Source organism: Felis catus, chromosome C1 (assembly GCF_018350175.1).
Source record: "Felis catus isolate Fca126 chromosome C1, F.catus_Fca126_mat1.0, whole genome shotgun sequence".
Lineage (NCBI taxonomy): Eukaryota > Metazoa > Chordata > Mammalia > Carnivora > Felidae > Felis > Felis catus.
In genome coordinates this window covers 63,291,278-63,316,607 of record NC_058375.1, presented here as the reverse complement: position 1 = coordinate 63,316,607, position 25,330 = coordinate 63,291,278, and the positions used below count along the sequence as shown (strand labels likewise).

At 35.4% G+C, this 25,330-nt stretch overlaps 2 protein-coding genes across 5 annotated transcripts in view; one reads left to right on the top strand and one right to left on the bottom strand.

The window, feature by feature from the left end:
* Positions 1–24,223, top strand: part of ASB17 (ankyrin repeat and SOCS box containing 17) — a 70,700-nt gene extending 46,477 nt beyond the window's left edge. The window contains exons 3-4 of the transcript XR_006584413.1: positions 21,813–22,309; positions 24,155–24,223. The gene's annotated coding sequence lies outside the window, so the exon portion shown is untranslated. The remainder of the gene's footprint in view (positions 1–21,812; positions 22,310–24,154) is intronic.
* Positions 1–25,330, bottom strand: part of MSH4 (mutS homolog 4) — a 90,898-nt gene that overhangs the window by 22,326 nt on the left and 43,242 nt on the right. For 2 of the 4 annotated variants that reach the window (XM_045036025.1, XR_006584412.1), the window contains exons 9-14: positions 13,841–13,915; positions 9,305–9,369; positions 7,775–7,944; positions 3,075–3,211; positions 1,997–2,103; positions 325–449 (exon numbers count right to left, since the gene is read on the bottom strand). In XM_045036025.1, coding sequence (XP_044891960.1) covers positions 325–449; positions 1,997–2,103; positions 3,075–3,211; positions 7,775–7,944; positions 9,305–9,369; positions 13,841–13,915 — 679 coding nt within the window. The remainder of the gene's footprint in view (positions 1–324; positions 450–1,996; positions 2,104–3,074; positions 3,212–7,774; positions 7,945–9,304; positions 9,370–13,840; positions 13,916–25,330) is intronic. The other 2 variants (XM_011284928.4, XM_045036026.1) reach the window with 2 other exon arrangements.

Below are 25,330 nucleotides of genomic sequence, written 5' to 3'. Positions count from 1 at the left end.
CAGATTTGCACTTTATCAGTTTGGATCATTGTAATTTCTACCAAGAAGGCAGCTTTTCGATCTTTCCTATTTGGGGAACCTTCAAGTTTCTTGTAGTATTTTATTTTTCATTTATCAATTTCTCAGTAAACAATTTTCCAACTTTTAAAATGAATTTCAAGGGTAAATTTACTTTATTTTGAGTCTTAGTCTAAGACCACAGGAAAGAGACTACATTTCAGGTAAAAAAAAAAAAGTACAACATTCATAATTGTTATATAAAATTGCTTGAAAGGAATACAAATTTCAGTATGCAACATATTTATCCCAAAGAAAGTAACCTACCATAGTCAGAAAGAGTGCAGGCATGAGCAAATGACAGTAGCATATCCAGCATTGACACAGTGTCAGATAGTTTATATAAGCAATGAATATGTTCATAAATCTCACTAAGCAATTTGCACACTATCCTGAAAGAATATGTTTGGTAAGTCAGGTAATGCTTTTAAAAAGGGACATACAATATAATTGTAAAACAATAAATTCATTGCTAACATAACATTCACAGTTCAGTTGTACACTACAGGTAAAGTCTACTGTTCTTTTGCCTCATTTTAGAAATGAAGAAATTGAAGTTCCTTAAGTTCACAGCACTTAGTAGCAAGAATGCATCTTCTGTGGGCACCTGGTGGCTCAGTCTACAAGAGTCAGCTACAAGAGTAGTTTTAACTCTTGATTTCAGCTCAGGTCATGATCCCACTGTTTGTGTGATCGAGCCCCATGTCAGTGCCTGCTTGGGATTCTTTCTTCTCTCTGTCCCTCTCCTGTTTGTGCTTGTTCTCTGTCTCTCAAAAATAAACAAACAGTTTTAAAATGTTTAAAAAAAGAATGCATCTTCTGGTGGATTAACACTATGTTTTTGAAATTATTGGTTATTACATATGAATAAAATGAATTTTTATTAATAAAATTATTTTTATAGTCAAACAAGCCCTCACTATACAACAACAGATCCCACCTGCTAATAATTTTGTGTTCTTGCAAATGTGAAATTCAACACAAAAGTTACATATTTTCCCCTCTCTTTCTCTCTTGCCACCCCCGCCAACATACACACACCCTAACAACATAATTATTTAAGCTTTTATATGGGAAAGTTATTATACTGTGATATAATATACAAGGTTTTCCTTGGAGGGCATAACTGGCTCAGTTGGTAGAACATGTGACTCTTGGTGTCAGGGTTGTGAGTTCATGCCTCATGTTGGATATAGAGATTACTTAAAAAAAAAAAAACTTTTTCCCTTACAAGAAGAAATATGCTCCCCAAAGCTACTATATCCATAATTTCTGTGCTCTATGCCCTAAAATTGTTTTGAAAGTCCAATATTTGTCTTTATCATTTCAGGTCACCAACAATGAGTGATCAATTTTTTTTCCTCCCTTCCCCATGAATGATCTATTTATTATTTCTATCTGTATTGCTACTGTTTCACGAACAGCAAGAGATTGACACTATTGTGATATACATATGCATGCCATGAGAAGTTGAGGGCTTACATACCATAGGAAAAGAATAAACTGAATCAAGCCCAAGATAAGCCCATGATGTGTCAAATTCTACATCATGGTGCAATGCGTACTACAGAAGTATCAGTTACATATATATATATGTATATATATACATATATATATGTATATATACGAATCTGACATATATATATATACACACACACACACATATATATATACATATATATATATATATATATATATATATATATATATATATATATATATTGCAATTAGATTTGCCTGAATCTTCTATGAGGCTGAGTGATCCCAATCACAGTGACAGACTTTAAACGTTTTACTTGTTCTTCCAGGAAATGATCTTTCTTTGCTAACATTCATAATTTTATAATTTTCTGCAATCAGACAAAAAGCCAACTAATGAAATTTATCATAATGCCTCAAATTAACCAATTTAATATTCAAAAATTTCAAATGTGCTTACATATAAGTCATGTGATAGATCTCTCTCAAAGACTCCTGACATCTTTCATTCATTTTAATTAAATCTGTTGATGTAAAGGTATAAGAATTTTTCACTTTAGATATCTGCTAGGAAATGAAAAAACAAATGTCAAGATATGTGTACACTCCTATAAAATAAAACCTACAGATTTTAAACTGTACAGGTATTTAGGTTAATCACTTTAACTTTTGCAACAAAGCATCACAAAGAAACTCTCAAATAATGTCTGCAAAAAAGAAAAGATCACTTTTAAAGTTAAAGTAGGATTTTTTAATCTAGTCTATTCTGGCACAAATATTTTTACAGGTCTTAAAATTAAAATAGCCATGCAGAAATGTTAAACAGTACATCTTATCACCAAGCAACATGCATGACAGATGTAACTTTCACTCCATCTCTCACCCATCTTAGCCCTTGCCCTACATTTGAACCTCACTCAAGCTCTAACCCCATTACTGTCTCCACCCATTCTTTACTGCATCTATCCCACATTATTTAGTATTACAGTGTTGTATTTAAAAACCCTAGAAGTTAAATGGTTTGTTTTTGCCAAAAGTTAATGTGTATTTAGGAAAGTTAATGTTTAGGGAAGTTAATGTGTATTTAGGAAAAAAAATTTTCCTGGTGCAAAGGTTTGGCAATACTGGATTTTAAAAAGTTAAGCAGATTTCTTTACTTCAGGATTCTTAAACCTTTCATAGGCAAATATGCACTAAGAACTACCTAAAACAGGAGATGGTACAATATTTTCCAAATTCCTTTGATCAAAAATATCCTTGGACTTTCTTTTTTTCCTTTTCCTTTTTTATACATACCAAGCTTCCAGAACTGTGGAATGCACTGTTTGGTCTTTCTCAAAAATAAACAAATAAATTAAAAATTTCTACCTCACTCTTAGATTAATATATAACTGTTAGGTGAGTTGACAGGAGTAGAAGCAATATACAGAACATTCAGAAACTTGACATGTAAAATTCAAAGAATGTCTGAAAATATGTAAAATGTAATTCTGCAAAATCAGAAACAACAATTTACTAGCCAAAATGCTAAAATGAACCTTAATAAACTCTGGAGGAAGTTGATTATTGGGAAGGGCTGCACAATCTGTAGTCATCTGGATGAAAAATCCTCGAGCAGAGCTAAAACTTGTCCTTAAAGGAAGACTGTATTTTTCTGCGAGCTGCGAAATCATTCCTAGTGACCAGAAACAGGAAAAACAAAAAGAATTTTAATAAGAAAATTACTCTTTCTGTTTAAAGAAATCACATTTTCTTATTATTTTATATATAAATATGAAGGTCTTACTACTCTTAAACTTATATATAAAGATATTTAATGTCTAACATATATTTAAGCATTCTTTTAAGAAAAAAATTGGTAGTACAAAGGTAGACATTTTGATAGGTACTTTGGAAGTAAAAACCTCTAAAAATTAAAATAAAAAATAAAACTATTTTATACTTTCTGTATTAGAATATTAGATTTTTTATTCATTTTTTTATTTATTAACTTTTTTGAAAAGGAAGAGAATCATATAAATTATAACAATCATTATTTCACAGTAAGAAATTCTCTCTACAAAACATATTTTGCAAAACAAAATATTTCAAAAAAATGGGTGATGTGACAAATAAAATTCCTAAAAAATCAAAATCTTCCTATCAACTTCAAACTCACCACAGAATTATGTGTATGCATATATATATATATATATATACACACACACACACACATATATGTGTGTGTGTGTGTGTGTATTTTTAATTTAAATCCAAGTTTGTTAACATATAGTGTCATAATGGCTTCAGGAATAGAACTTAGTGATTCATTCTTTACATATAACACCCAGTGCGCATCCCAACAAATGCCCTCCTTAATGTCTATCACCCATTTAGCTCATGCCCCACCCATTTCCCTCCAGCAACCCTTACTTTATTCTCCATATTTAAAAGTCTTTTACGGTTGGCCTCCCTTTCTGTTTTTATATGATTTTTCCTTCCCTTCCCCTATGTTCATTTTTGTTTCTTAAATTCTACATATGAGTGAAATCATATATTTATCTTTCTCTGATCAACTTATTTCGCTTAGCATAATACATTCTAGCTCCATCCACATTGTTGTAAATGGCAGATTTCATTCTTTTTGATTGCCAAGTAATATTCCACCACAGACACACACACACACACACACACACACACACACACACACACACACACACACACTGTACATACCCCATATCTTCGTTATCCATTCATCAGTTGATGGACATTTGGGCTCTTTCCATACTTTGGCTATTGTTGATAGCACTGGTATAAACATTGGGGTGCATGTGCCCCTTCAAATCAGCATTTTTGTATCCTTTTGGTAAATACCTAGTAGTGTAATTGCTGGGTCATAGCATGCTCTATTTTTAATTTTTTGAGGAACCTCCATACTATTTTCCAGAGAGGCTGCACCAGTTTGCATTCCCATCAGCAGTGCAAGAGGGTTCCCCTTTGTCCACATCCTTGTCAACATCTGTTATTGCCTGAGTTGTTTATTTTAGCCATGCTAACAGGAGTGAGGTGGTATCTCATTGTGGTTTTGATTTGTATTTCCCTGATGATGAGTGATGTTGAGCATCTTTTAATGTGTCTGTTAGCCATCTGGATTTCTTCTTTAGAAAAGTGTGTGTTCATGTCTTTTGCCCACTTCTTCACTGGATTATTTTTTGAGTGGGGAGTTTTATAAGTTCTTTACAGATTTTGGATACCAACCCTTTATCTGATATGTCATTTGTAAATATCTTCTCCCATTCCATAGGTTACCTTTTAGTTTTGTCGATTGTTTCCTTTGCTATCCAGAAGACTTTTATCTTGATGAGGTCCCAAAAGTTAATTTTTCTTTTGTTCCCTTGCCTCTGGAGACCTCTGTAGTAAGAAGTTGCTGCAGCCAAGGTCAAAGAGGTCGTTGCTTGTTTTTTCCTCTAGGATTTTGATGGTTTCTTGTCTTACATTTAGGTTTTTCATTCATTTTGAATTTATTTTTGTGTATGGTTTAAGAAAGTGGTCCAAGTTCATTCTTCTGCATGTCACTGTCCAATTTTCCCAACACTATTTGCTGAAGAGACTCTTTTTTCCATTCGATACTCTTTACTGCTTTGTTGAAGATTAGTTGGCCACACATTTGTGGGTACATTTCTGGGTTCTCTAGTCTGTTCCATTGATCTATGTGTCTGTTTTTATGACAGTACTGTACTGTCTTAATGATTACAGCATTGTAATACATCTTGAAGTCCAGGATTGTGGTGCCTCCAGGTTTGGTTTTCAACATTACTTTGGCTATTTGGGGCCTTTTCTGGTTCCATACAAATTTTAGAATGACTTGTTCTAGTTCTTTGAAGAATATTGGTGTTATTTTGATAGGGATTGCATTGAATGTATAGATTGCTTTGGACACTATCAACATTTTAACAATATTTGTTCTTCAACCCATGAGCATAGGATGTTTTCCATTTCTTTGTGTCCTCTTCAACTTCTTCTACAAGCTTTCTATAGTTTTCAGCTTTTATCTCTTTGATTAGGTTTATTCCTACGTATTGTATGGTTTTCGGTGCAATTGTAAATGGGATCAATTCCTTTATTTCTCTTTCTGCTGCTTCATTATTAGTGTATATAAATGCAACCTATTTCTGTACACTGATTTTATATCCTGTGACTTTGCTAGATTTATATATCAATTTTAGCAGTTTTGGGTGGAATTTTTTGGGTTTTCACATAGAGTATGACGTCACCTGCAAATAGCGAGTTTGACTTCTTCCTTGCTGATTTGGATGCATTTTGTTTCTTTGTGTTGCCGGATTGCTGACACTAGGACTTCCAACACTATGTTGAACAACAGTGGTGAGAGTGGACATTCCTGTCATGTTCCTGACCTTAGGGGGAAAGCTCTCAGTTTTTCCATTGAGGATGTTATTAGCAGTGGGTCTTTCGTATATGGCCTTTATGACCTTGAGGTATGTTCCTTTTATCCCTGCTTTCTTGAGGGTTTTCATCAAGAAAGAGTGCTGTATTTTTTCAAACACTTTTTCTGCATCTAGTGAGAGGATAATGTAGTTCTTTTTTTTTTTTTTTCAACGTTTATTTATTTTTGGGACAGAGAGAGACAGAGCATGAACAGGGGAGGGGCAGAGAGAGAGAGGGAGACACAGAATCAGAAACAGGCTCCAGGCTCTGAGCCATCAGCCCAGAGCCCGACACGGGGCTCGAACCCACGGACCGTGAGATCGTGACCTGGCTGAAGTCGGACGCTCAACCGACTGCGCTACCCAGGCGCCCCTAGGATAATGTAGTTCTTATCCTTTCTTTCATTAATGTGATGTATCATGTTGATTGATTTGCAGATACTGAACCACCCTTATAGCCCAGGAATAAATCCCACTTGATCATGGTAAATAATTCTTTTAATGTATTGCTAGATTCAGTTTGCTATATCTCATTGAGAACTTTTGCATCCATGTTCATCAGGGAGATTAGTCTGTAATTCTCCTTTGTGGAGGGGTCTTTGTCTGGTTTTGGAATCAAGGTAATGCTGGGCTCGTATATTTTTAACTTGATGACCATTAATGCTTTGAACATTACTTGTGAAAATTAACATCCTTATTCCTCAAAAATAGTTCCTCCCAACAAATTTCTTGCTCTTCTCAGTCATACAACCACTCTCAGGCTAGAAATTTCAATCAGCACCAATAGCTACATTTCCCTTTACCATGGCTATACCTACTCAATTATTAACTTGTAATTTCTTCCTTCACCTTTTGCATTTCTCTCTTCTCATATACATTGCTATCACTCTAATGTTTTAACTTGTAATAGTTTATAATGGCCTCCCTGTCTCCATCGCTTCATCCAAACTCCCAGCCTTCAAAGACTAAATTCTGGTACCTTAGTTTTGTCAAGGAATGCCCTATTCCATCCTAACCAATTGCCTTCCTTATCCCTTGAGATTTCCTTAGCTTTTGTCATTTGGTCTGTACCACTACCAGTAGATGGAATTCCTTTCTCGGCTATGCTATCTACTAAAACATTCCCATCCTCTATGCTTCCATATCCAGTCACTCTCTTGACCCCTCTAACTTGTTATATTTTTCTCATATATCTTATACCCTTGTGATATTATATGATCTATGTGGCTGATATACGTATCTCTATGTATACCTATTATACACAAACGTGTGTATGTGTGTGTTTCTTTATTGTCTGTCTCCACTACTATAATATAATCTCCATGAGTACCAGGACATTGTCTTGTTTACTATGTAGTCCTAGTACCCCAAACAGAATTTTTCTATATTTATAAGAAACTCTACAAATTTGCTTACTGAATTACTGTACTTGCTCAAATGCCACCTCTTCTAGACAAATATAGCTCTTCCTCTGAAACCACTTCATACTGACAGCCTGCACTTTTCATGTAATTTATACACAGTGTTATATGAAGGTAAACAAACATCTCCTGATTTTCAGGTAACTCTAAGTTTGAAGAAAATCTATATTTAAGTTTGAAGAAAAGAACAGACACTTAAAGATATTTACTTTCATAATCATATTTTAATGTATTTTAAATGATAATATGTGTTAGCCTTATCTGTTTTGGTAACAAAAATTTAATTAAAAATATGTATGGCTAGTTATCACCAGCAGAAAAGCACAGCATGTCCTAAAAAGGTTTAATTTCTAAAAAAAAAAACAGAAAAATATGCTGAAGTAACTAAATTACCTGCTATGTCATCTACAATCTCTGTATATGTTCTTCTAGCAATGTCAAGAAATTCATTTATGTTGGATCTCACTGCATAGCACTTCTGAGTCCTCATGTTCAGGCATCCTTTCATGTATCTTGCATCATCATTAATTATGGTTTTAATCTTTTCAAGTATGATTCCAAACCTAAAAAAGAATATTAAAGGCAATTAAGTCAAACAATTATTTTAATTTATAATCTGAGTCACAGTTAATGATATATTTTCTTGAAATAATTTCAAATGTAACAAGTAATATATTTTCTCGAAATGTGTTAAAAATGTTTTTGAAAATAAAACATACACACATGTAAGTTAAAACTCTGGCTATATCAATTTTAAAATATTTTGTTAATCAAGATCAGTCTTTTAAAGTAACAGGAAGTGGGGGCGCCTGGGTGGCTCAATAGGTTGAGCGTTCAACTTCATCTCAGGTCATGATCTCGCGGTTTGTGAGTTTGAGCCCCAGGTCGGGCTCTGTGCTGACAGCTCGGAGCCTGGAGCCTGCTTCAGATTCTGTCTGTCTGTCTGTCTCTCTCTCTCTCTCTCTCTGCCCCTCCCCCACTCACACTCTGTCTCTCTCTCCTTCAAAAATAAATAAACATTAAAAAAAAAAAAAAACAGGAAGCCACCAAGAATAATTCTACAACTGTTAATAAAAAGCTCTCCCAAATTATTTACATTGACTATGCCTATGAGTATAAAATATGTCCACTAAAAACTGTTATTCTGGCTTCATGTTCATTGACTCAATAAACACTTACTTATACCATGTATCAATCAATGTGTCAGGTGCACAGATTCAAAGAAGAATTAAATGCATGGTCCATGCCCTCAGCTGGCAGCACTAAACACATACTGTAAGACAGTGTAACAGAACCTCACAATAATCAGTAATTAACTGCAGTGATCATGCAAACCAAAAGTCTGATAACATCTATTTTCCTAACCTTTTGTTTTACTCTGTTCTGTATTTTATTTGTAATTCTGTTTTATTATTAACTTCAATTTGTGACTCACAAAAGATGTGAATCCTGAATCAATAAAATAACAGTTCTTACTATCACAAGTCTTTTTGGTCAAGAATCAAGGCACCATTGCTAAAAACAATATTAAAATTAAACTGTATTTAGATCTTATTCAACATTTATATCTACTATTTTTTGGTTACATTGGGCCTTTTTGGTTTACAAAAGAATATATTTTCATATTTGCAAGTCTTTCCATGTAGAATGGCTAAAAAATTATTAAAATTGTGTATGATTTCAATTTTTAATAACATTCCAATCTTCCATTAACAAAAATACTCAATGTGCTGTTTCCTTATTTATGGGTATTTATAAGATGTAATGTATAATTAGAACTTTGATGAATAGCTTAAAGGTACTGTTAACCAGATTTCAAGTAATTGCTCTATAGATTACAATTAGAGTCTTTAACATCAGTTATGATCAGCAAGAAAGGAGTAATTAGCATGGATATTTTATTAACAGCTGAGTGACAAAGACCTCTTATCTTCTAAGGAACCACAGTAAGCTCTTAATAAAGGTGTGTTACAGTTCTTCAGAGCAATCTGTTAAAAAATAAAATAAAGATAATTAAAAATAATGAATTATGACACCATTCAAACATATTTTATATTTGTTTACAACTTTACAGTTTACCAGGGGCTTTCTTGACTTTCTGGCTTCATCTTCTCATGTGTGTACCCATAATAGATAATTTAGGTATGTGGGTGAGGATAAATGGTATCTTTCTTATTTTCAGATAAAGAACACCTGGCTAATAAAGGGGATCTACTGCTTTACTATTATGACTTTAATTTTTCTTATCTGTCAACTAATTGTTAGCATTCAAGTACTTTTTAGAGGTAGGTACTTAAATAGCTATCACTGTATATTTATTTATTTTTTTTTAAGTTTATTTTTGAGAGGGAGGGCATGTGCACAAGCAGGAGAGGGGCAAAAAGAGACAGAGGGAATCCCAAGCAGGCTCTGCACTGGTAAGGTACAGCTAGATGCCATCACTGGGCTTGATCTCCCCAATAGTGAGATCCTGGCCTGATGAGAAATCAAGAGTCAGACGCTTAACCGACTGAGCCACCCAGGCACCCACTATCATTGTACATTTACAGTACTCTACATATAATTCTAAAATCTGCGTTTTAAATATGCATTAAACTAAAAAAGTGCTTTACATATTTATAAATAGAGCAATTTCTCCATTCTTTCTAATTTTTTTAATGTTTATTTTTGAGAGAGAGAGAGAAAGAGAGAGAGTGTGTGTGTGTGTGTGAGTGGGGGAGGGACAGAGAGAGAGAAAGACAGAGAGAGAGACACAGAATCTGTTAACAGGCTCCAGGCTCTGAGCTGTCAGTACAGAGCCGGATGCGAGGCTGGAACTTGGGAATGGCGAGATCATGACCTGAGCCGAAGTCAGACACTTAACTGACTGAGCTACCCAGGCGCCCCAGAATTCTCCATTATTATATGGAAAAAGCAGGGATCTAATTTTGCTTAATGGAAACTGTAAGTGGTCACTATTTGAATAAACAGAAAAAAGAAGAAAACAATTAACCTGACTTTTACCTATTTTAGTTTGCTATAAGGTAATGGCAGTAATAACTTTTGCTTATGAATAGAAAATATTTAAATACTTTCAAAAACTGCAAAACTCATAAAAGCATAAAGAAAAACATTTAAATTACTTCTACCATTCTTCCAAATAAATAATCGAAACATGATGGTATATTTCCTGTCACTTCTTCAAATAAAAAATCATTATATCATTGCATACTCCTTTTCTCCCCTACTTAATACTGCATCACAAGTATTAGAAACTTTTAATAAGGGGCACCTGGGTGGCTCAGTTGGTTAAGGGCCAACTTCAGCTCAGGTCATGATCTCAGGTTGTGAGTTCGAGCCCCACGTCAGGGTCTGTGCTGGGGTCTTCCTTTCTCTCTGCCCCTCCCCTGCTCATATTCTGTCTCTCTCTCTCAAAAATAAATGTTAAAAAAAGAGAAACTTTTAATAGTATAAATTTTTAATAAGTCATATTTCACCCTCTAGAAAAGTCTCTTCCTTAATTCTGGAGTTGTATGCTACTTATAATTTCTCACTAATATAAATAATGCTGCAATGACCATAACTGGGCATAAATCTTGGTCAATATTTCTTAGGAGTTCTTTTGTACAGATTTCTAGTAGTATAACAGCATCAAAAGATAGATGTTGAAAAACTTCCTTGTGAAGTATGTACAATTTGTACTCCTACCAGCTGTCTATGAAGCTGTATGTTTTACTATTCTCTCATTAGCAGTAAGTTGTATCCATTAAAGGAAAAATAAACCTTTGTTTTTTTGATATATAAAAAATGACTTTAATTTGTATTTCTTTGACTAATATTGAGGTTGAATATTTTTGGTACTATTTATTAACCCCTTTGATTTCCATTTTAGGAGCATTTTGCATATTTCTATTGGTATTCCAGTATTCTCTTATGAAATTACATGAGTTTTATGACAGAAAGTAATATTTTGTCTGTTATAAATTTTTCCTATTTTTACACCATGAAAAGTTTTTATTTTTTTAAATATGAAATTTATTGTTAAATTGGTTTCCATACAACACCCAGTGCTCATCCCAACAGGTGCCCCCCTCAATACCCATCACCCACCCTCCCCTCCCTCCTACCCCCCAACAACCTTCAGTTGGTTCTCAGTTTTTAAGAGTCTCTTACGATTTGCCTCCCTCTCTAACTTTTTTTTTTCTCCTTCCCCACCCCCATTGTCTTCTGTTAAGTTTCTCAGGATCCACATAAGAGTGAACACATATGGTATCTGTCTTTCTCTGCCTGGCTTATTTCACTTAGCATATCACTCTCCAGTTCCATCCACGTTGCTACAAAAGGCTATATTTCATTCTTTCTCATTGCCACATAGTATTCCATTGTGTATATAAACCACAATTTCTTTATCCATTCATCAGTTGATAGACATTTAGGTGCTTTCCATAATTTGGCTATTGTTGAAAGTGCTGCTATAAACATTGGGGTACAAGTACCCCTATGCATCAGCACTCCTGTATCCCTTGGGTCAATTCCTAGCAGTGCTATTGCTGGGTCATAGGGTAGATCTATTTTTAATTTTTTGAGGAACCTCCACGCTGTTTTCCATAGCGGCTGCACCAGTTTGCATTCCCACCAACAGTGCAAGAGGGTTCCCGTTTCTCCACATCCTCTCTAGCATCTATAGTCTCCTGACTTGTTCATTTTAGCCACTCTGACTGGCATGAGGTGATATCTCAGTGTGGTTTTGATTTGTATTTCCCTGATGAGGAGTGATGTTGAGCATCTTTTCATGTGCCTGTTGGCCATCTGGATGTCTTCTTTAGAGAAGTGTCTATTCGTGTCTTCTGCCCATTTCTTCACTGGATTATTTGTTTTTCGGGTGTGGAGTTTGGTGACCTCTTTATAGATTTTGGATACTAGCCCTTTGTCCGATATGTCATTTGCAAATATCTTTTCCCATTCTGTCGGTTGCCTTTTAGTTTTGTTGACTCTTTCCTTTGCAGTGCGGAAGCTTTTTTCTTCATGAGGTCCCAATAGTTCATTTTTGCTTTTAATTCCCTTGCCTTTGGGGATGTGTCAAGTAAGAAATTGCTGCGGCTGAGGTCAGAGAGGTTTTCTGCTTTCTCCTCTAGGGTTTTGATGGTTTCGTGTCTCACATTCAGGTCCTTTATCCATTTTGAGTTTATTTTTGTGAATGGTGTAAGAAAGTTGTCTAGTTTCATTCTTCTGCATGTTGCTGTCCAGCTCTCCCAGCACCATTTGTTAAAGAGACTGTTTCCTAATTTTCTTTGGCCTTTACTTTGCCTTTGACATGTCAAAGCTTAAAATTTGTGTTTTATCAAATCTATCAATTGTGGGGGATGATTTATTATACTTCTTTCATTCTAAGAAAGATGGCAACATTTTTTAAACCTTTTGCCAAATTGTTTTCATTATATAGTATTTATTAGAATGAACTCTATAACAAAATTCTTCCACATTTTCCATTATTTTTTCTTTAAAAAAGCAGTTCTTCTTTGTCACCTTAATTTTTAAAAATGTTTTGCACAGGGGTGCCTGGCTGGCTCAGCTGGTAAAGCATGAGACTCCTGAACTAAGGGTTGTGCATTTGAGCCCCACACTGGGTGTAGAGATTATTTAAATAAATATATGTTTAAAAACAAGTTTTGCACATTTTAGTATTTAAAATATATTATTTATAAAAAAATCACATCAGAGGTACTTCAAGTAAGAGTTAGAAGTAAATATTAAAATCAAGTGAACAGGATATTTATATAGTCTCAAAGTATCTCTCCATAGATTAATAACTTCACAGTGAATTGATCAAAGTTCATATCACCAGAATGTGGAATGGTATCACGTGCCTCCTGATGTGATGTACTAAGAAAGGTACAACTTTTCCCATAGAGTATTACTGCTGAATATGTACAAGCTAAATTTAATCATGAGAAAATAACCATACACACAAATTGAGGAATATTCTATAAACAACTGTCACTCTTTAGAATGTTAATATCATGACAAAGAAAGGATGAGAAACTTTTAATTTAAAAAGGTATAAAGAAACATGACATTAAATACAATGCATGGTCCTGGGATTGACCCTGTATCAAGAAAAAAATCCATTAAAAATATTATTAAAACAATTAGAAAATTTTGAACATATTGTACACATAATAGTATTGGATCAATGTTAAATATCCTAATTTTTTTAATTACACCATGTTTACTTAAGAAAACATCTTTGTTCTCAGAGATATACACTTTAGTATTAGGTACTGTAATTTTCAAATAGTTCAGTAAGAGTAATGATAAGTATAATAATTGGTAGTGTCTGTTGTGTGAGTAAGGAGAGAATATGGAAATTTATTATACTATTCTTGCAACTTTATCTAAATTTGAAATTATTTGGAGACAAAAAGTTTTTTTTAAAAACTGATGCTAGACATGTTTTGTACAATATACAGCTAAAGTTACCTTTAAAGGATCCACAAGTTCCAAGGTATGTTTTAGGTATATTAAATTTGTTATCTTTGATTCAGCTGCATTAACCTATTAAGATAAATGTGGACACCATAAATACACAATACAAGAATGGGTTTTCCTCTTGAATATTCTACACTGATCATATTCATACATTTTTATATATGAACCTACTCAGCATAGACAATATAGACGATAGTTACAATTACTGACCCATCATAAGCCTAGTGCACTAGTTTCCAGAAAGTCTGACAATGAGGAGAGTTCATCTCATTGTGTCCAATTTTCATTTCTACTTCAGCCCTTTGGGTCCAGCTTAACCTACAGTAGTTACAGGAGATACAGTTCAATCCTGAACGGTACCAAGAGACTAAGATTAACTGAAAAAGGCACAAAGGGTATTTGTGGCAAGATGATATTTGAAGCTTCATCCAAACCTCCCAGATAGCTACAGAATGACAAATTTCCCTCACTGGTTCCTGTTTGTGCGAGTAAAACAATTTCCGTAATTCTAGTTGTCCAAATTAATTATAGTTTTTCAAGGTAAAGCGATATTAGCATTCAAACTTTTTATAAATCAAATTATACTATCCCTAGAACAAAACAGTGGTACTAAACCTGGGGAAACGAAGAATTTTTTTCTGAATGGACAAATCTACCAATACAGACAAGGGGTTTCCGGATATCACATTATGATATAATGTACTTGATATAGCACTGTTTCTTTTTGTAGTCTTCTGACCTATATCCTTATTGCACAATACCTGGACTGTTCAGTGACCATATGAGCCAATTAAGAAGAAATACCAAAATAAATGTTATTAGACCCAAAACAAGTTACCTCATGCTCAGAAGATTAAAAATAAGTAATAGTCACCAAACAGAAGACAACTTTCATCCCTATTACCAAAGGAGAATATCTTCCAAAAATACCAATTTGCCCTTGAAGAACAAGGTAGAAGGATTAACTCTAATGAATATCAGATTATAATAAAGTTAGAGCAATTAAAAAAAACTGTGGCATTAGCACAAGGACAGAGAGGAGGACCAATGGGACAGAGTCTAGAAATAGACCCAAACATATGATTTAACCCAAGCATTTGACTTATGACAAAGGCTGACTATAGAGTAATGGGGAAATGATAGTCTTTTCTATAAATGATACCAACAAGATTATGAATCTGTATGAAAAAAAGGAAATGTGGCCCCCTTCCTCAAACCACATAGAAATATCAATTCCAAATGGATTACAGATCTAAATACAAAAAAGTGAAACAATAAAACATCTGGAATATATGAAAGAAGAATTTCTTTACTACCTTGGGTGTTCTAACTAAGTTATTTAAGTTTCTTTATTTTAAGGGAGAGAAAGTGTGTGCATGTGGGAGAGGAGCAGAAAGGGAGAGAATCGCAAGCAGGCTCTACACTGTGAGCACAAAGCTAGACACAGAGGTCAGTCTCACAAACCATGAATCATGACCTGAGCTAAAGAGTCAGATGCTTAAATGACTGAGCCACCCAGGCACCGTTTTTTTTTAAGTTTGTCAACTTTTAGAAATTTTATAATTGATGATTTGACATACATTAATCACAGGGCCAACTAATGGCCAAAGTTGCCTATATCTCTCCCATGGTCTGGTTTTTGTGGGTGCACAGAAATCATATTACAAACCCTACAACCACAAACTCCAACATTTGTGTTTTTACTTTCTACCTAATAGGGGACATTTCCACCTAACAACTTCTCACTCCTGTAGTAATAAAGGCTTTTGTGATATTGTCCCCTCATTCCTTTGGCTCCTGACCAACGCTGGTACTTCCCCATGTGACCCCATGTTGCAAGCTCCCCTCTCTCAGAAATTGTAAGTAATAAAAAATCTTCTTTTAATAACATCAGCCTATGTTATCACTTAGTCATCTCCATAAATTAAAATCCCACGGGTACAGTCAAGACATTGGGGTAGGTAAAGACTTCTTATGCAGGATACAACAACCACTATAAAGGAAAAAGCATAAACTAGGATCTATTTAAATTAAGAACTTCTAATAAGTCACGCAAAGAAAGTCAACAAAGATCTCACTGATATGTGGAATCTAAAAACAAAGAAAAAACCAAGCTCACAGACACAGAGAATAGACGAGGGGCTGCCAGAGGCAGGGGGTGGGCAAAATGGAAGAAGGAGGTCAAAGGCACAAACCTCCAGTTGTACACTAAATAAGTCATGAGGATGTAATGGACAGCATGGTGACTATAGTTAATAATACTCCTGCATATTTGGGGCACCTGGGTGGCTCTGTCGGTTAAGCGGCCGACTTAGGCTTGGGTCATGATCTCGCGGTCCGTGAGTTCAAGCCCCGCATCGGGCTCTGTGCTGACAGATTCTGTGCTTCAGATTCTGTGTCTCCTTCTCTCTGACCCTCCCCCGTTCATGCTCTGTCTCTCTGTCTCAAAAATAAATAAACGTTAAAAAAAATAATAATTGAACAGTGATTCTAAGAAGTACAGGCAAGAGAGTAGGGAAGAGCAGCAATACGGGATACACTGCTGATCATATCGCTACATGGCACCGTGGCTCAATCCTGGAGACCATTCAGAGATGGTGTAGAGTAAGCTTCAGAAGCTATCTCCAGAGGTAAGGAAAATGGCATATTTATTAACCAACTCCTGTTTGGTATTGGTTAAGATCTATTGCTGGGCAACCACTCCCTGATTACCCTCAAGTTTCTCATGTGGCTAAAGAAAGTCCTCAGGCAGTGAGTTTCAGTTGTTTGTAATAAGAAGACTTCCTTGTACAAAAGTGAACGCCAAGGGGATATAGGTGGCACAGCAACAATATCTAATCTACAACACTGGGTAAAAAAGTCAGTGAAATGGGAAAAGATTTGTGCAACACACAAAAACAACCAAGGAATCATAAAAGCTCTACAAATCCCAAAAAAAAGATAACCTAAAATCGGCAAGAGACATTCACAAAAGAAGATATTCAAATGGTCAATATACATATGAAAGGATGTTCAACCTCATTATCAGAAAAATGCAAATTAAGAACACAATGAAATACCACTAGCTACCAATCACTATGGCTAAAATTTTTAAACTGATAATATTAGGTTTGGGGGAGGAGTAATGGGAATTCACATACACTGCTAATAGGAGTATAAATTGATATGATCATTCTGAAAAACATTTTCATTATCTACTCAAGTTGAAGATATGCATTCCTCATGACTCAGAAATTCCACTCCAAACTATGTGCCCAATAAAAATATGTGCACAATTATATAAGGAAATATTTACAATATTGTTTAGCAATATTATTTGTAATTTCCAGAAACTGTCAACAACTCAAAAGTCCAACAGTGAAGGGGCGCCAGGGTGGCTCAGTTGGTTGAGCATCTGGCTTCGGCTCAGGTCATGATCTCACAGTTTGTGGGTTCGAGCCCTGCATCAGGCTCTGTGCTGACAGCTTGCTCAGAGCCTGCATTCTGCTTCAGATTCTGTGTCTCCTTCTCTCTCTCTGCCCCTCCCCTGCTCATGCTCTGTCTCTCAAAAATAAATAAATGTTAAGAAAAAATTTTTTAAATAAAAAAAATTTAAAAAGTCCAACAGTGAAATAAATAATGGCATATTCATACAGTGAAAGATTACATAGCAATAGAAATAAATGAGCTATAGATAAATGCAACAACATAGTTAAATCTCACAAACATAATGTTGGCCAAACAAAGCCACATATAAAAAATGCACATGAGGGGCGCCTGGGTGGCTCAGTCGGTTAGGCATCCGACTTCAGCTCAGGTCAAGATCTTACAGTCTGTGAGTTCAAGCCTCGCGTCAGGCTCTGTGCTGACAGCTCAGAGCCTGGAGCTTGCTTCAGATTCTGTGTCTCCCTCTCTCTCTCTGCCCCTCCCCTGCTCATGCTCTGTCTCTCTCTGTCTCAAAAATAAATAAAAACTTTAAAAAAATATTTAAAAAAATGCACATGAATGTTTCCTTATATGTGAAGTTTTTTAAAATAATGGGTAAAACTAGATTAGAAAGAAAAACAAGAACACCATTACAAAAAAGTAGTTTCTTTTTGGAGGGAGAGAGAGAATAATGAACCGAAAGAAGCAAAACTGGAGTTTTTAAAGTAATGGCAAAACACCTATTTCTTTACCTGAGTGGTCATTACGTGGATGTTCACTTTGGCAATGCTTGAAGGCATTTTTGGTTGTTACAACCGGAGAGATTCTATTAGCATTTAGTGGGTAGAAGCCAAGGTTACTGCTAAACATCCTAGAACACATGGGACAGGAAAAGAATTATCCAGCCCAAAATGTCTATCATGCCTAGGTTGAGAAATTCTGCTGTAGAGGAGCTCTTACTACAAGCATACAGATACTCTTACACTTTCATATCACTGATGCTTTCTTCCCTGTTTGTTCCTTCTCTGTATCCCTCTCTAATCTCTCTACACTCTACTGGCTTCTAAGAAGTAAGCTGCCATGAATCCTACAGTTGCAAGAAACTAAATACTGTCAACACCACAAGAGTGGGTACATAGATCCTTCCCTAGTTGAGTACTCCACGTGAGTATTCCACCTTGGATGACATCTTAACTGCATGCTGAGAGACCCTAAGCAGAGAATCAAGCTAGAATGTACATAGACTTCTGATTCACAGGAACTTTGAGATAATAAATATGTGCAGTTTTAAGCCACTATGGTCATGGTAATTTGTTATGCAGCAATAGACAACTAATTCAGGGTCTCTTTACAACTTTCTTCTTCAAAGCTGACAAGAGAGAGAATCTCTTCACGGGGAATTAGGAGCTAATTCTCTACTGGCCTTTTGCATTTTTGCCTATCTTCTGAGCAAAGACACTGACTGCCTTTGTTCTGGACAGTCTTGTCAAAGATGTTTGTATAGTGAGTAGTTTTGAAAGATACAGTGTCTCCTTCTAAAGCAAAGGGTGAGTTTGTTTACAGTCTCAGAAGATTAAGATGATATCTCCTCCAGAACAGTAGGCAAAATACTTATTGCTCGTTATAAAAGATCCAGGTTCCCTAATCTCTGAAATTCTCCCCTGTATAACACACTGCATGTGCAGGGGTCACCTGGCTCTCTTCACTTCACTCAGTGGGAAATGGAGTTTGGGGAATCAGTCTAAGAAAATGCTAATACTCTAGCTACTGCTTGTTCTAAATACTAAAGTCCTGTCTCTCTGACCCAAGAGTCTTGTGTCTTCTGTCAGCATCTACCAAATTGGCAGGCTAACTTGTTAGCTTGCAAGTAGGTTAGAATATAATATCCCTTAGAGTTTCTGATAATACTATGCTGTAATTGTTTTTTTTACCCCAATCTCCACTGGATTATAAATTCCTTTAGATTAGAGACTTACTTCTTATTGGATCCCTAGAACTTGTTGCAATGCTTAGTAAAATAACTTGTTGAATAAATTTTTAAAAAGCAATGTACTGTACTAGATATTCTATATGGCAGCCTAACGTCAGTGGGAAAAAAATTAAAAGTTATTCAAAATAACTTTTATTTTATTCAAAAGCAAAGATATTTGGATAAGAACTTGGAAAAACTTGTTTTTGTTTTTTAAAAGGGTGTAAATAGTCCCCTTTTTAAATTAAGTGAGTTCTATGCCCAATGTGGGGTTTGAATTCACAACCCTGAGTTCAAGAGTCACATGCTCTGATGGAGCCAGCCAGGCACCCCAGAAAAACTTCTTTAATATCAAAATTTTCAAATGTTGGAGGAAGTATTTTGGATGTTTAAAATGGAAAATATGAGCATTCTTTATGCAATACATTGAAAGTAAGGTTATAAATATTATATAGAAAGAAAAGACATGCAGGTTAATCAAAATAAGAAATTTAAGTTTCATTCTCAGGGAATACTGATGATCCAGAAAACACCATTTTCTAAAATCAATATTCTTAAGAAGAAAGTATAAGAACTCATCTTAGGCAAATAATTCCACACTGGAAATTTTCAGAGAAAATTTAGTTCGTTTAGAAGTTTAAGATAATCTGGGGCGCCTGGGTGGCGCAGTCGGTTAAGCGTCCGACTTCAGCCAGGTCACGATCTTGCGGTCCGTGAGTTCGAGCCCCACGTCGGGCTCTGGGCTGATGGCTCAGAGCCTGGAGCCTGTTTCCAATTCTGTGTCTCCCTCTCTCTCTGCCCCTTCCCCGTTCATGCTCTGTCTCTCTCTGTCCCAAAAATAAATAAACGTTGAAAAACAAAAAATTAAAAAAAAAAAAGTTTAAGATAATCATATAATTCAGCCAATGGAAGATTTAGTTCATTCACAAGTTTTGGCAAATCATGCAATTTAACCAGCACAAGTCTGAACTAATTTAGTAAATATTGTGTTTAATTAAGATATACATGCTTATATCAAATGAGGAAAGAGCTTAATTTAAAGTATATCTCCAGATGGTTAAGAAAAAAAACAGCAACTAAGAAACAGTATAAGGAATACTGAAATTCATGAATCATGTATGAAGTCAATATATTGCTTAGGGTTCCTCAAAAATTAGTAAATCTGAAAAGTATTTTAAAGGCTTCCACAAAGGACTGATGTGCTGATTAGGAAAATATTTACAGCTAGGACCAGTCCCTCCAAAACTAAAAAGGATGGAAAGTAACACCGATCCTTAAAAATCTTATGGAAGTAGCTATTGATTTTCTTTTCTGGACAGGAAAAAAGGAGTCCAGATTCTCAGCTTACATAATTACCTTAAATCTTCCCCAAATGACTTTCCTAAAGTCTGAGAGTCAAACTGATTACAGATGCTGGCTAGCTAATCAAAGATATTTATGAGAGACCTAGTTGGCCAAACTAACATTCCCTTCTTAATATTACCAGAAACAGTCTAATGTAAAATAAAACAAAACGAAAACATGTATGTTACTAATTCTTATAGCTAGTGACACTAAATTATGAGGCTGTATGACTATATAATACTATATATTACATGAGTTAACAACAAAAAGACTGCTCTTAGGTATAATCTGAGGATTTTTTCCTATAAAAAAAAATGAAATGAAGCCTTAGTTTATATACTGTGATGGGTTGAATTGTGTCCCCCCAAAAATATTTGTCAAAGTCTTAACACTCAGTACTTCAAAATGCGATCTTATTTGCAAACAGGGCCATTGTACAGGCAATGAGTTAAGATGATATCATACTGTAGTAGGGTAGACTCTTAATTCAATATGACTGGTTACATGTAAAAGAGAGCCACGTGAAGACACACAGGGAGACTGCCATGTGACAAGGAAGGGAGAGACTGCAGTTATGCAGCAGAAAGCCAAAGAGCAATAAAGACTGCCAACAAACCACCAAAAGCTAGGAAGAGGCAAGAAAGGATTCCCCTATAGGTTTCAGAGAAAATATGGCCCAGCCTGTTGACCTCTTGATTTCAGACTTCCAGCCTCCAGAACTGTGAGGCAATATATTTATCTTGTCTCAAGCCATACAGTGACTAGTATTTTGTTTCAGAAGCCATAGGGAGCTAGTAAACATACTAATTATCAGTATAGAGTGGCCAGTATCAGTAGTATAGAGTGTCCTATTCCTATGCTGCATTGCATTTTTCTGTGTAAAACATGTCATTCATAAGTAAAACTGTTTCTCAAGTTAAGATATTTTTTATTTGAAAATATCACCCAAGGCAGTGGAATCTGGCAAAAGATTATAAAGGCTCTCTATGTTTATATTCATAACTGTTCATTTTAAGTCTCTGAAAGTCCTAAAATATTTAACGGCTCCAAAAAGACAGCTAAACAAGTAAAAAAAAAAGAGGTGTGTGTGTGGGGGGGGCGGGGGGGGGGGAGAGAGAGAGAGAGAGAGAATAAAAGGTTAAAGACACACACTCGCAAAAGTATATCCAAAAGTAAAATGAAGAACCTTCCCCGTATATTAAGAAATAATTTTATTTTAATATGAACACTGTGTTTTAATATTAGTTTTCAGGGTCCAAACAGGAAGAAGAGAGCATCCCTGGTATGGGAGAAGCAAAGCCAGAACAAAGTAAGAATGGAGAGGTGGTACAGCACAGAAGGAGAAGGAAGGTACCATAATGGAGGGCTGCCCAGCACAGAGTATATGAACCTGAACAAGGTCAAGAGGGTATCCACACAAGGGGAGAGAAGGCAGCCTGGTGTAGTAAAACCTATGGAAAGTCTCTGTGTAGGAGGGCATTTTAATACAGAGTATCAGAACCCGAGAGAGGTGAGATGGAGAAGGATGGTTTAGTAGAGAATGCTAGAACACAGGCAACAATGAGGATGACATCATAGGACAGAGAGTGGCAGCAGTCAGAGACTGGTCACATAGATGGGTCAAATATGCTAATATATTAAGGATACTGAGAGCCAGATTTCTCATTGTCAGAGAAGGGAGTTACTAATATTGAAGTAGAGAAAATGAATATGAACCTTGGGATGTCAAACTGAAATTGCAGGTATTGTTGTGAACTGATAGTTTTCAATTGTACAGATAGATACAGAAATAAATATAGAGGTAAATGTGTATATATTTATACATTTACTCATATACGTATACTTATTCCCTATTCATGAGAAGGCTTGGGAGCAGTGACACCCCAAAAGTAAAGACTGCCCAGTGCCCAGATCTTGATTTCTAAATGTCATAGCCCATTAAAATGAACCAGAGCTCCTGGGGGGAGCTGGCTAACTCAAAGGCTAGGCAGAGAAAGTACAAAAAAAAGCCTGGTTCATTTTCTTGAGCCAAAAAGTGATAAAGGGCTCAAAGAATGATGGGTGTATTTCCAAAGGACTTAGAGACCAATTAAAAGGGGCTTGTGCTAGTCAAATCCGAAACAATTTGAGATTCAAAATAAATATTGATAGTAATATTGACCGTAAAGGATTATAACCAATTTAATATGAAACCATGAATCCACAGAGATTAAATACAATGAACATTTGATAATAGGATATTTACATAGTCTCAAAGTACCTTCCCAGAGAATACTTTTAATTACATAAGGAAAATAGTAATTTTATAGTGGAGAAGCAAAAAAAAACCCCTTCAATCAAGTACACAAAGTTATCATCATCATAATGGAACAAATCAAAATCATGAGCCATCTAATAAGATGTCATAAGAACACTGCCTCATTTCTGTGATATTCCTACCAAAGATACATTACCTGAATCTAATAATGAGGAAACATCAGATAAACCCAAACTGAAAGATAATAACAGACCTGTAATTTTCAAATGTCAAGGTCATGACTGAAGCCTAAATAGACAAAAAACTAAAGGTAATTTTCTGCATCTCAACTGAATCCTTTTCCTGTGAAAGGACATTATCAGCACAATTAGCAAAACTTGAATCGGGCCTGCGAATTAAAGGTATTATCACTGTTTATTTCCTTACTTTGAAGATTTATTGTGGTTGACTAGAAGAATATCCTTGTTTATAAGAAATACTAATGTATTTGGCAGTGATAGAACATCATGTCAGCAAGTTACTCTTTTTTTTTTTAATTTTTTTTTTAACATTTATTTTTGAGACAGAGAGAGAGAGAGCATGAACAGGAGAGGGTCAGAGAAAGAGGGAGACATAGAATCTGAAACAGGCTCCAGGCTCTGAGCTGTCAGCACAGAGCCTGACGTGGGGCTCAAACCCACAGACCCCGAGATCATGACCTGAGCCGAAGCCGGACGCTTAACCGACTGAGCCACCCAGGCGCCCCAGCAAGTTACTCTTAAAATTAAAAAAAAGAGAAGTTTTTTGTAATGTATTTGCAAGTTTTCTGAAGGTTTGAGATTTTATTTAATTTTTATTTTTTTAAATAAACCTTTTTTTAAAAAGGTTGAGGGGCGCCTGGGTGGCGCAGTCGGTTAAGCATCCGACTTCAGCCAGGTCACGATCTCGCGGTCTGTGAGTTCGAGCCCCGCGTCGGGCTCTGGGCTGATGGCTCAGAGCCTGGAGCCTGTTTCCGACTCTGTGTCTCCCTCTCTCTCTGCCCCTCCCCCGTTCATGCTCTGTCTCTGTCTCCAAAATAAATAAACGTTAAAAAAAAATTAAAAAAATAAATAAATAAAAGGTTGAAACCTTTTAAAGATCTTACATGCTACCAGAGAATGGAGGGGGCAAAGTCAGGAAATCTCAATGGTTTCACCTTGTCAATAGGAACATTATAAGCTACAAGGCAGTGGAGAAGTACCTTCCAATTCTGAAGGAAAATTATTTCCTGGATAGAATTTGATTTTCAGCTATCAATGAATTATGAGAGAATAATAAAACATTTCAGAAATGCAGTCTCATTATTTTTCAGAATGTGCTCTAGAGAATGTGCTCTACAAAAAAGGAGAGAGTAAGCCAAATCAGAAGACAACCTGGGACACAAAAAAACGAGATTCAACACAGGAGAGACAGAAAAATGCTGAAGAGAAACCTGGGGCCACAGCTGTAGACTAAACAGAGGGGCAACCAGTCCAGATTGGAACAGGTCAGAAACCAATGAGAGAGGCATCTTCAAGGTGTTGAAAATGATTATCTATAGTGAATCAATACACTGAGAGCATATTTTAAATCTGCTGAGAGGATATTGAGATACTTGATGGAAATATTTATGCCTGAGTTAGTGAAAGCATACAGTAAAACATACAAATAGAAAAAGTTATTCATTCTGAGGAAAAAACATGTAAAAAGTAATGCAAGCTCAACTCTGTGTAGCATGGATAATCATATTAATTTTTATCTACTAAGATTATGTTGTAACCCTACTGGGTGATGAGAGGTAAGGAAGTGTCCATGTTTATGAGAAAATAAAGAGTTAAAGATTCATCCTTCTGCCAGGAAGTTAACATGTAATGTCAAAGGATATCATCAAGAAAGTAAAAAAACAACCTAAAGAATGATAGAGAACATTTGCAAACCATATATTCAATAAGTACCTTATATCTGAAATATATAAAGAACTCTTATAACTCAATAATAAGATAAAGAACCCAATTAAAAATTAGAAAAGTATATGAATAAACATTTCTCCAAGGAAGATATGCAAATGGCCAATAAGCACATGAAAAGAGGCTCGACATCATTAATCATCAGGGAAATGCAAATAAAAAACACTAGATATTACTTCACACCCACAAGGATGGCTACAATCAAAAAGTCAGATAATAACAAGTGTTGCCAAGGATGTGGAGACATCAGAACCTCGTAGACTCGCTGGTGGGACTGCAAAATCATACAGTAATTTTGGAAAACAGTCTGGCAGTTCCTTAAACAGAGTTATCATATGACCCAGCAATTCTACCCCTAGGTATATATCCAAGATAAATGAAAACTTATATGCATACAAAACTTGTACATAAATATTCATAATATATTCATAATAATCAAAAGTGGAAACTCAAATGAATAGACATTTGATGAATAGACAAATGAAATGTGCCATATCTATACAATGGAATATTATTTGTCAATAAAAATAATCAAGTACTGA